The sequence below is a fragment of the Anabrus simplex genome, chromosome 1 (assembly GCF_040414725.1).
Source record: "Anabrus simplex isolate iqAnaSimp1 chromosome 1, ASM4041472v1, whole genome shotgun sequence".
In the NCBI taxonomy this organism is placed as follows: domain Eukaryota; kingdom Metazoa; phylum Arthropoda; class Insecta; order Orthoptera; family Tettigoniidae; genus Anabrus; species Anabrus simplex.
This window is the reverse complement of record NC_090265.1, coordinates 664,852,034-664,865,742: the sequence shown is the minus strand read 5'-3', so window position 1 is coordinate 664,865,742 and position 13,709 is coordinate 664,852,034. Positions and strand designations below refer to the sequence as shown.

Here is a 13,709-nt window from a genome sequence, read left to right as displayed (position 1 = left end):
ACGTCGGTATTCGTAGCTCTAAGTGGTCCAGCTCTCCTGATCCGTCGGCTAATCTTCACCAGTGGGGGGTCCAGTTGGTATTCAAGGCACGAAATGAGAGAAGGTAGGAATGCCCTGCCACTTATTCCCAGGCCTGGTTTTGAATTACATATTGTCATCTAAGCCGGCCTTCTACCGGCGAGAAGCTCAGAATCCCAGACAAGGTCCAGAATATATGTTAGCCCAGCAGTTCAATAGTAGCAATAGCAATAATAACTTCACTGATTTCTCGAATTACGAATGTGAAGTCAGTAATTTATACACAGTATTCCCAAAAATGTGAGAAGTAATGGGAGTATGGACATGCACTCCAAAACAACCCAACACGTCCCTGCGATTACACATCCTGTGGTCGATCGTTTAAGAGTTACGTCTCCATGTTATCAACCGGAATGGAGGGGGGGGGGGGATATTTCATATTAATGTAGGAATCAGGAATTCTGTGTTAAGTTCTTGTAACATTTAATTTACCATCTAATCATTACGAATTTGATTATGTCTGCCTGTTCTTCCTTCATGGCCAATATAACGTAACATTCCCTCATTGATAACGGCATTCACGACAATCAAACAACACCCAAAAACACGCTATTGAGTCGCCGAAAAGTCATCAAACTTGTGACAAATTTTGAGCACTTCTTGTACAGAAACATGACTACAGTACGCGAAACGTTTAGTGATACTTCGCCGGGCTGAGTGGCTCAGACGGTTAAGGCGCTGGCCTTCTGACCCCAACTTGGCAGGTTCGATCCTGGCTCAGTCCGGTGGTATTTGAAGGTGCTCAAATACGTCAGCGTCGTGTCGGTAGATTTACTGGCACGTAAAAGAACTCCTGCGGGACTAAATTCCGGCACCTCGGCGTCTCCGAAAACCGTAAAAGAGTAGTTTTTTTTTGCTAGGGGCTTTACGTCGCACCGACACAGATAGGTCTTATGGCGACGATGGGATAGGAAAGGCCTAGGAGTTGGAAGGAAGCGGCCGTGGCCTTAATTAAGGTACAGCCCCAGCATTTGCCTGGTGTGAAAATGGGAAACCACGGAAAACCATCTTCAGGGCTGCCGATAGTGGGATTCGAACCTACTATCTCCCGGATGCAAGCTCACTGCCGCGCGCCTCTACGCGCACGGCCAACTCGCCCGGTAAAAGAGTAGTTAGTGGGACGTAAAGCAAATAACATTTTTTTAAAAAAAATTAGTGATACTTCGGCTCCTTAGTGCTGACCTCGGTTATTTTCGAGATTCGTACTGGCAACCTCTGGCACAAAAAATATGAATGGATTATGCATCGTCGTAAGATATCTGGCGGTATAATTGTAACACTTTTAATACTGTTGTTATTTACACAGCAAAATCAAAATACAGGTTAAGCTTGAACATGAGTGAGGAAAATCAAAGCACATCACAGGAAAAACCTAGTACTCCTACACGGAAACGACTGTTTAGAAAATTCATATCGATCGACCATACTATCGATTCAATTCAGATTTCATTTCCATTCAGTTGGCAGTATTACCGGAACCGGGGTAGCTCCCTCCTTACTCGTGACCCCTGTAAAACGAAGGATCACTAAAAGTTTCTCGGATTGTACAGGCTACTCTAGTAAAACTTTGGAATGTCTGTAAGTCGTAAACTATCGATCAGAGGAGCAGGGGCGTAACGTTAGGGCCTGCAATGCAGACGGGCCCAGGCCTTCAAAGGGCCCCGAAACTTCTCGCAAGAAGTAAAAATTATATATATAGCCTAATGCCATGGAAATGATCAGGGCGGTTTTGTAGAATCAGTCGAAATAGTTGTTTCTTTTTTTGTTTTGTTTTTTTACAATTTGTACGTAGAATAACTGTCACTTAGTTGCAACGAGCAGCTTTGGATGTAACACAGCACAGCTCAGTCTCTCGTAACACCGCGATACGCTCTTCACAAAAAGACTTGCACCAAATTATTACAGCAATCAAAATTGGAATTTTAGAAAATGATACTCTCTTAACGTGTAGTGCACCTGAGATCGTATTATGCACAAATTTTGCTAAACATTTAACTTTTGTCACACAGTTATTTGACAACAATGTACAGTCGAACCTCGATATCTCGAACCTACATTTCTCAAATTTTCAATATCTCGAAGTAACTACAATTTCCCGACCGTTTGTCCTATTCTTCACGTGTATTTATTTCTCTCTTACTCGAAATTCGGTTACACAAATTTCTAGATTTCTCGAATCAAACGTTTCTTCCCTTGAAGCCAAAAATACTCTGTAACTCGAATTTTGTACAGCATTAACTGTGAAATACGGCATTTCTGGAAGAATTAACAAGTAAAGACAGGGTTACAATGAGCCGAAAACTAACAAGTAACATTTTGAGGCTTACATAAATGTGGACTCTGGCGTTACAGTGGCAGAGCCTCCTATGGATACCGTCAACACTGCTGGCGAGCAAGAAGCAGAATAAGAATAAGAATCCCAATAAGAATAGCTGGAGCTGGCTTCTCCTGTACTGTCAGCAGACCAGACGTTAAGTGGAGTGCCTATTCTTCGATCCTACATATCATACAGAGTCAGTCGATTGTAAATGACAGTGTTTTCATAGCAATAAATGTTGTTTAAAAGTATGAGGAAGAAAAGAAAGTTAATAATTAAAAATCAGAAGAGACTAACGGTTTTTTTTCCGAAGGTGTTAACGGAGGGTATGTTTCTTGTTTCACTACTGTATGTACTGTACTGTCTTCTAAAAAGTTACTATAATAAGGGTTATAATTAAAGTGATGTCGTAAATTACGAGTTTGTCTGTATTATTTTAAGTACTGTTAAAAATACTGTATTCAGTTTTTGCCGGTAGATACACAGGATTCAATTATGTGCTATACATCCTCAAAAATGGTATTCTCTGAATCTGTAAATTTCGATAACTCGAAATAAAATTTAGCTCCCGAGGTGATTCGATATATCGAGGTTCCACTGTATAGGCCTAATGTCAATAAGAAGTTGGTGTGGCAGCAATCAGTGAACTCAGTATTGAACGAGCTCTTTCTACGCGAAGTTAATAATAGACTAGGTTTATCACTTGTGCGGCTTGATATTTTTCAAACTTTATTTGAACAATGTTTTATTTAATTTTGTGATTTATTTTGTAATCGAATAGATTATTATAACCGAGACTTCGGTATCGGTTAGAGGGTATAGTTCTGTAGTTACTGAAAAATGAAACCAATTAAAATTAAGTACGAACATCTGAGTGGTTCATGGTTGGCAGTTCATCAGCATAGCTGTTAAACCACAGAGGCAGTCAAATAAAACCTGTTAAACTTATCTTTTAATAATCTTACGATGAGGAATAATCCCTTTGTTTATATAACTTAACAAGGCCCAAACCGCATTCGTTACGCCGCTGCAGAGGATGTATGTTCATTGGAATATTTTGTGTTGCTTTCAGGTATGGAACCCATGTCCTCATTATATCACACATTTTTTTCGAACACCCCGTATAATGACATTTGGTAAATTGAATCAACAGTATAGAAGAACTGGTACGTAAAACCATATAGCGTGGGCTCACGATAACATTATACAGCAGCGGGGGTGGTAAATGTTGCTCATAGGGTCAGTTTGTGCATGCATTTCAGTGGGCTTGGCAGACTGATATGTAATAGCAACTTCTGGCTCGGCGAGGAAAGCAACGGGAAACTACCTCACTCCTCATTTCCCTAGTACGCCTCTTCAGTGATGCCTAGGCCATTTATGACAGCTGATGGCGGAGCTGTTGAGGATCCAACCTGCCTTCGGGCTGAGGACTAAACATACAACACTACCAAAATATAAAAACCGAGCAAGCTGGCCGTGCGGTTAGGGGCGCGCAGCTGTGAGCTTGCATTCGGGAAATAGTGGGTTCGAGCCCCACTGTCTGCAACCCTGAAAAAGAAGTAAGTAAAACGAAGTACACTCGTATCCTCGTCAAGGTGGTGCAGGTGTTTTCAGGCACAACCCCATTGGAGTTATGTACCATTTTAACCACATACCAACCTTCCTGCCAGTCTTACATTTCTAGCAGTACCAGTAACCGTTACGCTACGGAGGCGGTAAGTGAAGCATTTTGAAATGTAAATTCATAAACATTATGAAGTTGAATTAACATTTCAAAAGGTGTAATATATATTAATTTTCTTATTCTTCCTCGAGCCATATCAAGTTTCCCTAACCTTGGAAACTAAACTGGCAAAGCAGCTCATGGTATACAAATGTCCAAAACACTGATTTATGGCATAGAGGCGTGAAAATTAGAAATGTGGTTACATAGGAGAATACGATCAGAATACCTTGGGTAGATTTCGTAAAAAATAATAAAGTGTTAATAAGAGCTAGATTTGTTGTTGTTGTTGTTACTTGCTTTACGTCGCACCGACACAGATAGGTCTCATGGCGACGATGGGACAGGAAATGCCTAGGAATGGCAAGGTAGCGGCCGTGGACTTAATAAAAGATAGACTAAAACCCCAGCATTTGCCTGGTGTGAAAATGGGAAACCACGGAAAACCATATTCAGGGCTGCCAACAGTGGGGTTCGAACCCACTATCTCCCGGATGCAGCTAGATTTGAGTGACAGCTGGCATAGGAACAGAGCTTTTTAAGCCATGTTCTATGGTTTAGAAAGTGCAGCCTACTGCACCTCACTATAAAACGCAAGAGAGGAGCTGGTAGATCACCGATGCCACAGCTCCAAAACATCAAAAACTGGAGTGCATCAACAACACCAAACATTTCTTCAGATTGGCCGAAAAAGGGGGGCAACTTCTCGAGGGTGATAGCCAACGTTTGGAGGACAGGACATGGCACAAGAAGAAAAAATAAGAAGAACGCCGGTACTCGTATACTTTTCCCCTCTGCAGGTTTTCTTAGTTAGACATTGAAATGCAATGTTGTAAATGATTGAAATATTTAATTAGAATGTAGTGAAACAAATAAGGATTTCGAGAAAGAGAACCGAAATGTACTCAGTTTTAACAAGGATTCTAATGTGCAGAATTGAATTTTTTTCATTTTTGTTTCTAATGTACCCAACAAGAAAGTTTAAAATATTGCAGCAGGAGAGGAATACATCTGATACTAACTCCCAAAGCAAGAGCGCATATGATCTGATCTGTAAGTTTTAGCTGGATCAAATGAGATTACACTATTTATGAATTAATCAATAAAATATCAAAATTCTGTTTTGGACGCGGATATAATGAGAATTGTAATGCACGAGATATTTTACACGAGTTCTTAGTAGCATATAAAATTTGAATTTTCATTTGGATATAATAAAAACTATATAAGGGATTTTATAAAATGAGATTTTAATAAAAATATCAAAATATGGATTTCTTGTTGAATCTGTAATACAAGATTTTTTGAAAGGAGTAATTTGTAAAATATCAAAAGTTGGATACTCAGGTAATCGTAATGCAAAGGGGCATTTTAACATAATTTTTAATAAAACATAAAAATCTGGATTTTTAGGTAAAATGTGTATAACTTAAAAAAATACAATCCATCAGAGGGTAGCTGCCCGAATACAATGAAGATTGTAACATGATTTAAATTTATTATGAAAATTAATTAAATGTACATTAATTTCTATGGTCTTCATAGACTCGTCAGTAGGCTGAACCTTTGTGGTTTCCCTAGTATTAGGGGAGCTGACCATAGCGGATATTCTGTCTCATAATATCACAATTTGAATATTCAGCTGGATCTGCTGAAAACAATGGAATACAATACGACATTTTAAACGATGTTTAATTAAACTATCAACAGTTGGATTTTCAACTGGATCTAACGAGAATTGTAATGCACGGGACTTTTCAAGCGAGTCTTTAATAAAATAAAATATCTAAATTTAGATTTTCAGCTGGATCAATTGAGATTTATAATGTGAAGGACTTTTCAAGAGGTGTCTTAAAAAATCACAGAAATGTGGATGTTCAGAAAGACTGAGTGAGATTGTAACGGAAGAGACCTTCTATGCGATTCCTTAACGAAATATCAACATTTGGGATTTCAGCTTAATCTAATAAGAATTATAATATAAGGAATTATTTTGAACAGGCTATTAATAAAATATCCACATTAAGATTTTAAACACCGGGCGAGTTGGCCGTGCGCAGATGTCAGCTTGCATCTGGGAGATAGTGGGTTCGAGCCCCACTGTCGGCAACCCTGAAGATGGTTTCCCGTGGTTTACCATTTTCACACCAGTAAAATGCTTGGGCTCTACCTTAATTAAGGCCACGAGCGCTTCCTTCCCACTCCTAGCCCTTTCCTATCAAATCGTCGCCATAAGACCTATCTGTGTCGGTGCGATGTTAAGCCAATTATTAGAAAAAATTAACTGGATGAAGTGAGATTTGTTACACAAGGAACATCTTAAACGAATACTTTAAAACATATCCAGATTTGGACTTTCAGCTGTATAAAATGAGATATGTGATGCAAGTAAGTTCTAAAGGGACTACTTTATAACACGGAGTATCAACATTTTGAGTAAATGCAAGGGGCATTTCAAACGTCATCTAAATAAAATTCAAATTTTTTTATTAACTTCGAAACTAATTCAACTAGGCCTAGAAAGTCTTACAGAGCACACATATGATGGCTTACAGCATAGGACATGGAACTTGGCAAGTAAGATATTAGAACTGTAAGAGTTGCAAAATTATATTCCCTTACGTATGACCGAAGAAACTTTTTATTTTCGGCTCCATGGCTAAATGGTTAGCGTGCTGGCCTTTGGTCACAGGGGTTGGGTGTATGTGTCGTCTTCAACATCATTTCATCCTCATCACGACGCGCAGGTCACCTAAGGACGTCAAATCAAAAGACCTGCACTTGGCGAGCCGAACTTGTCCTCGGACACTCCCGGCACTAAAAGCCATACGCCATTTCATTTCATTCAAAAAATCCCCACTCCCCAACCCTTCATCTTCATCTATTAATCGGAGGGGAGATATTTACCCGTCGAAGCAGTTGAAAGATTTATAATGGAAACACTTATCTGAATATTACGGTATAAAACGGAAGATAGTACCTCCAGAATCTGTTTAAAGAGGAGAATGAAAGGACAGACATAATAATTTACACCGAAACTACAGTCCTACGGAATAATACAGCCACTGGTAAATATAAAACTGAAAAGCTATCGGTTCAGTACTGTACTGTTTATTACTGTATTGCTTCTATGACCTTGCTGGTCATTTAAAAACTGCGTATTGGCCAAGCACGCCCCCCTTTTTCCTTCGGTTTGCAGTTTGTCAATATTTTTCAGGATACACAAAATGCTGTTTGCTTGGTTATTCTTACATAAATTATTTTGTAACTTGAGTCAACATTATAATGAAGAAAAATTATAATATAGAACACACATAACATATGCATTCTCATGGGTACGAGATAAACACAGCATTTTAAAAGGGAAGAATTTAACGTAGCAGTATAAAAAAATCTTGATTAAATGATACACATCCGATAAAAACTAGAGCAAGTTTTGTTTTGATACATATTATATTGTACATGAACAATATTTTAATAACAATATTTCATCTGGACTACACGAAAACTGCAACGCAGATAATTTGTTTGGAAGAATTTCGGAACAGCATAACTAGACAGCTCTAAACTGGTACAGAACATACCGGTGATGCTCTAAATATGACATAAAATGATCAAAAGTAATATCTTTCTTTAAAACTAATATATATTTAAAACAGCACTGGTATGTTACTACATAGTACATAATATGAATACAGCCTACCGTTGGTATGCATGTGATGCTGCCGCCACAGCTGCTGATATTGGCTCCATCGGGCAGATGTGTTATCGTCAGCAACAAGTGTCTGGAGCTGATGCAGCTGGTGGTGTGTGAGGGGGTGGCTAGGGGCCGGCATGGCGATCAGGGGGGTGGCGGCCGGGGGATGCTGATGGTAATCCATGGTCACACTTTTTATCACACTGTTTATGAGATCGGACGGACACTTACAGAGGCACTTAAAACAGTCAGTCTTATAGTTGCGATGATAATACTATTTAAAAAATATAGTCCTTATTAATATGGTCTGTATTTATTGTACACACAAAAACACCGGAAATGTTTGTTTCTATATTTTTGAGGCTAATAAGTTTTTGTTTTGGTGTCACAACAAAGATAAGGCCATAGAGAGACGCCGTAGGTCCCGGGATGAAGTCGAGTGAATTGCGTAGCTGCGACTACTTCCCATTCAGAAGGACGAGAAGAAGACGAATCACACGCATGCACTTGCACTTACAACCCGCGGCTCAGTACTCAAGCCGTACTCGCGGGCCCACGCCACTCTCACCACTGAGGCGAACCAGCTCGGTGAGCCGCACAGTGCGACCAACCTCTCCCACTCCTCGCTGCGCAGCTCCCCGTTCACTACAGCTCTCCAAAACATCCTTCTGTGTGTGTGTGTGTGCGACACGGTAACAAATCCTAAAATAAGGACCTCTGTCCACTGAATATGGGTAGCGTAGCTTAAGAATACAGACATCGAATTTAAAAAAAATGATTAAAGGACAGCAAGAAAAACAGCTGTCCTAATGGTCGTCTGTCTGTTAGGTTATCAGAACGAAGGCTTGTTGGATCCTCAAATAGCACCACCAAAGGCAAAGCAGTTATAAGAAAACTGCAAAAACAGTGGCCGGGCCAAATTGAGGCGTACAAGGCGAGAAATGTGTAGCAATAATCGCCATTAAAAAAAAATCACTGATCCAACCATTCACACTGAACACTGACTGTGTCAGCCCAAAGAAGTGAACGATGCAAAGAAAAGAAAACACACCGTATATGAGCCAACCATACCACACTTTCTTCAATTATACCGAGCAAGTAGCTGCGCGGTTTGGGTCGTGCAGCTATCAACCTCCTTTGGGTTGGGGCGGTAGGATAATACCCACGGTACCCCGCCCCCCCCCCCTCCACTGTCACATGAGGAGGCTAAAAGAGGCCCCAGAGGCTCTCAACTTGGGAGCATGGGTTGGCGACCACGGGAACCTTAGCTGAATCGTGGCATTGCTTCAACTTCCTCAATTTCATCTATCCTGTCCGACGTTCCTTGGTCAACTCTTGTTTACTTCCGACCCCGACGCTATTAGAGCATTCGAGGGCTAGGGAGTCTTCACGCCCTGTATGGCCCTTGTCTAGCCGATATCTTCGTTTTTCGAAGTGTCAGATCCCTTCCAGTTAATGTTGGAAATATTTCTTTGCAGACAAAGTAGGGGTCTCTATATAGCCTACTACGAAAACGTAAAATTAAGCAATTTCCTCAATTGTGCCAAAAGTTGAAGGGTTAAAGGACCCGGATTATAGCTATATCAAAACAAAAACAAACAAAAAAGAAATTTCGAAAATCACTTCCGGCCTAAATGCAGTTCCAGAAAAACAACCTAAATCGTTTGTTTCTTTACTGATGTTCTTTCTGATTCAAATCCTAGCCAAATTAACTGATTTACATAATTATTTCTGTAATGTGCTCCCCTGTTCAATACCCTCAGGCGTTTTTATTTTATTTTTTGAAATATGTCAACACCGAATGTAGTTATAGGGGCTGAAGTGAAACTTTGTATTGATAAAAAGGTAAACTGCTAATTTAATCGACCGGATAACAATGATTAAGAAAATGATTGTAATTTTTAGGAATAAATAAATAATATATTCACATAATTTATTACATTTTATTCACCTAATATTCGGAGCTCATATCCCTAGGATGTTTCAAACATTGAGTTGCTTGCCTGAAGGGCTAGCTAGAACTGTATTTTTTCCCCTCTCCGATTAGTGTTATGTAGAGGGTGGTTGCCTAGTTGCATTCCTTCTTCAAACAATGATCACCACCACCACCCCCACTAACATAGTTGTCAGCTTGAATTCGGGAAATATTGGGTTCGAAGCCCACAGTCGGCAACCCTGAAGATGGTTTTCCGTGCTTTCCCCATTTTCACACCAGACAAATGCTGGGGATGTATCTTAATCGAGGCCACAGCAAATTCTCTCCCAGTCCTTGCTCTTTCCTATTCCACTGTCATCCGGCTCCATGGCTAAATGGTTAGCGTGTTGGCCTTTGGTCGCAGGTGTCCCGAGTTCGATTCCCGGCAATGTCGGGAATTTTAACCACAATTGGTTAATTCCCCTGGCACGGGGAATGGGTGTATGTGCCGTCTTCATCACCATTTCTTCACCAAGACGCGCAGGTCGCCTACGGGAGTCAAGTCAAAAGACCTGAACCAGGGCGCTCCGGAGGTCACATGCCATTATTCCATCGTAGCCGTAAGACCTATGTGTGTCGGTGCTACGTAAGATAAATTGTAAGTATCTAAGGATGTTTGTTTATAGTTTATACGTGCACTTTTCTTAAAAATCCGTGTCTATGTAGGGTGACCAGATGCAAAAGATAAAAGATAAAAGAAAAAACAAAACTATTAAAAAGGAGGAAAATGCCGAAAAGTGAGGACAGAAAAGTCCACCATTGAGAGTCTGATTTTTTTTACAAGTTGCTTTACGTCGCACCCACACATAAGTCTTCTGGCGACGATGGGGCAGGAAAGAGCTAGGAGTGGGAAGGGAACGGCCGTGGCCTTAATTAAGGCACAGCCCAAGCATTTCCCTGGTGTGAAAATGGGAAGCGGCAGAAAACAATCTTCAGGGCTGCCGACAGTGGGGTTCGGTATCCACTATCTCGCGAATACTGGATACTAGTCGCACTTAAATGTGAATTTTGACTTATATATTCTAAGTAGCAGGAAAAAAAAAACCGCTTCGCTGGGTTCTTTTGTACATCCGTGCGGGTTCTTTTATATGACACAGAAGACCTGCATAAAAAAACCCACTTTTTCTGTTTCTTCTTTTATTTGCATTCTTTTTCGGAATATATAAATATCCTACATTATAAGTCATTACATAAAAATACATTCTTATATGGTACATTTATTGTCTTGTAGTTTGGCACATGCACAAACAGATTTCCTGCTTGTCCCACCCGGGAGTAAGCAACGTAGAGCTGACCATGTGTGAAACAGGAATCCTTCAAATTAACTCCGCAATTGTGGGATGTTTGACCCTGAGCGTTATCGATAGTCATACTATAAGCGAATCCCACTGGAAATTGTGATCATTTGAAAAAAATGACAAATTATTTGAGATCAATGGAATTCTTGGAATGAAAACAGATTTTCCTTTTTCTTTGCCGGTTAGGATTACTGCCTCAATGATATTGTTAAGGAGCTATTTCAGTAAGTATCTGCTGCATATTCAAGAATTAGAGAAAATACTCGCAGATGTATTCAAGCAGCAAACTGTTATGGTTCTGGGATATCCATACTCTTGCGAAATGAATTAAAGATGGTATATGAAACCAAGGAGCCCACTTCACAGCCTTCTAGAGTACATACTAATTTTAATACATTCAATGACAAAGCCTCCACTTTCAACCCCCACGTCTCTCACACCACTACAGCTACAGACACGCAACCACTATAGTGCACGTCGGAGTCTCCAGACTACTACCACACACAAACACCGGTGGTCTGCGGTGGATAATTGTGGCTGCAAGATGAAATATACGAACACACATGTCTATTTTTATACATTGTCAACCACTTTCAATCCCCACATTTCCCACACCACCGCAGCTACCGACACAGAACCACTACATCACATGATGGGAGACTCCAGGCTACCACCACACACAATCACCAGTGGTCTAAAGTGGGTAGTTTTGGCTGTAAGATAAACTATACGGCCGCAGACATCTATTTGTATATATAGTCGGCCGCATTCTACCCCCACATTTCCCACACCACCACAGCAACCGACACGCAACCACCATAGTGCACGATGGAAGACTCGAGGTTACTACCGCACAGAAGCATCAGTGGTCTGCGGTGGGTAACTGTGGCTGCAAGGTGAAATGTACGAACACACACGTCTATTTATATATGGAGTCGGCCAATCTCAACCCCCCACATCTCTTACACCACTACAGATACCGACACACAACCACTATAGTGCACGATGGAAGACTCGAGGTTACAGAAGCATCAGTGGTCTGCGGTGGGTAGTTGTGGCTCCAACGTGAAATATTCAGGCACGCTCGTTTATATATATAGTGTATAGGCCATTCAGGAACTGTTTGAAATTGCATAACTAATCATAAGATTTCACGTCATCAATCTCTATTACATTCAGCACCATCCATTTAAAGGAGGCTTCTTTCAAATCCCGGTTATCTCTTGTCGCTTGTCATGTTGTTAGCTGTTAGTACAGCAGTGTTCTGTCGGGGTACTGCTGAGAGAGAGAAGCATGCAATATAGAGAATCGCAAACAGCATCTATTATCACAATACAAGCCATGCATAGAATAATCATTACAGCCCGGATTTTTATGCATTAATAGCCTAGGGGTACGGCCCATCAGAACCCCTATGGTTTATGTTACTCTTGCTACATTATGGATGAGCGGGTGGCCGACACTTCCTACTAACAAAATTAGTTTGCAATCTAACCTGTTACTGCATAAAAATCCGGGCTTTAATAATCATATGTACTGAATATCCATAATCACATTTCTATACATCAGTACGATATCGATGATGCCGTCGCGTAATACCTGTAAAAACGTTGTAAAACAGATTACCCCAAAACAAGCAGATTCACAAAGTGGGGGACATTTAGTTTTTTTAATAATTCACCCGGACCCCGAACAATAGTCAAAATAGGACATGTCCGGACATAAATATTCCAAGTTGCTTTACATCGCACGGACACAGATAGGTCTTATGGTGACGATGGGACAGGAAAGGGCTAGGAGTGGGGAGGAAGCGACCGTAGCTTTAATTAAGGTACACCCCCAGCATTTGCTTGGTGTGAAAATGAGAAACCACGGACAAACATCTTCAGGGCTGCCGACAGTGGGGTTCGAACGTCGGTCTGTCAGGATAAAAGAGGACGTCTGGTCACACTATGTCTATGGCAAATGCAGTCGTGGATCAAACAATACAACAATGCATTACATTGGTTTGTACAAATAATTATTGTGTGTATCTTGGGCCAGGAGATTATTACAGGTAATTGGCAGCCTTAGTGGTGACGTTCTGTTCAGTACTGGATACTCTAATTCAAGTACAAATGCAAAGCCACCAAGTGTAGGAATCACATACTACATAAACTTGCAAGTTCCACGTGGAGAGCTTCTGCATCCTACCTACGTACCTCAGCTTTTTGGGTTTGGTACTTCCTCAGGAAAGTATTGCTCGTCAGTCTGATCGAACAACCCTCATGTTGACAAAATTGATATAACATTAAAGCAGACCATGTGGATCATCAATGGCACTGTTAAATCCACCCCTCTCTACAGGCTGCCTGCGCAGTGTCACTATTGTTCTCAACCGTAGCAGAATTTCATATCGAAGACTAGTCATAATATTGAAAGATGCGTTCTGACAGTTCTTAGAGGAAGGTCCGTTTACTGCCTGCTTGGGTGGGGAGAAGGGAGTAGGGGGTATGGTCGCGTTGGTAACGTGGGCGGACACAATGCGGATGCCATGGAGATAAGCCTGCTGGCCGGCTCGTGTTGCTTGGAGTTGCCAAACCTCTCACTATTGAGTTACGTACAAGAGAACGCAGCGGTCT

The 13,709-nt window shown here is 40.9% G+C and overlaps 1 protein-coding gene across 1 annotated transcript in view; it reads right to left on the bottom strand.

Annotated features, from left to right (window-relative positions):
- Positions 1-8,225, bottom strand: part of LOC136871770 (thyrotroph embryonic factor) — a 260,775-nt gene extending 252,550 nt beyond the window's left edge. Inside the window, exon 1 of the mRNA XM_067145345.2 lies at positions 7,822-8,225. Within this exon, the coding sequence (XP_067001446.1) occupies positions 7,822-7,999 (178 nt within the window). The 5' untranslated portion in view covers positions 8,000-8,225. The remainder of the gene's footprint in view (positions 1-7,821) is intronic.
- Positions 8,226-13,709: the final 5,484 nt, after the last annotated feature.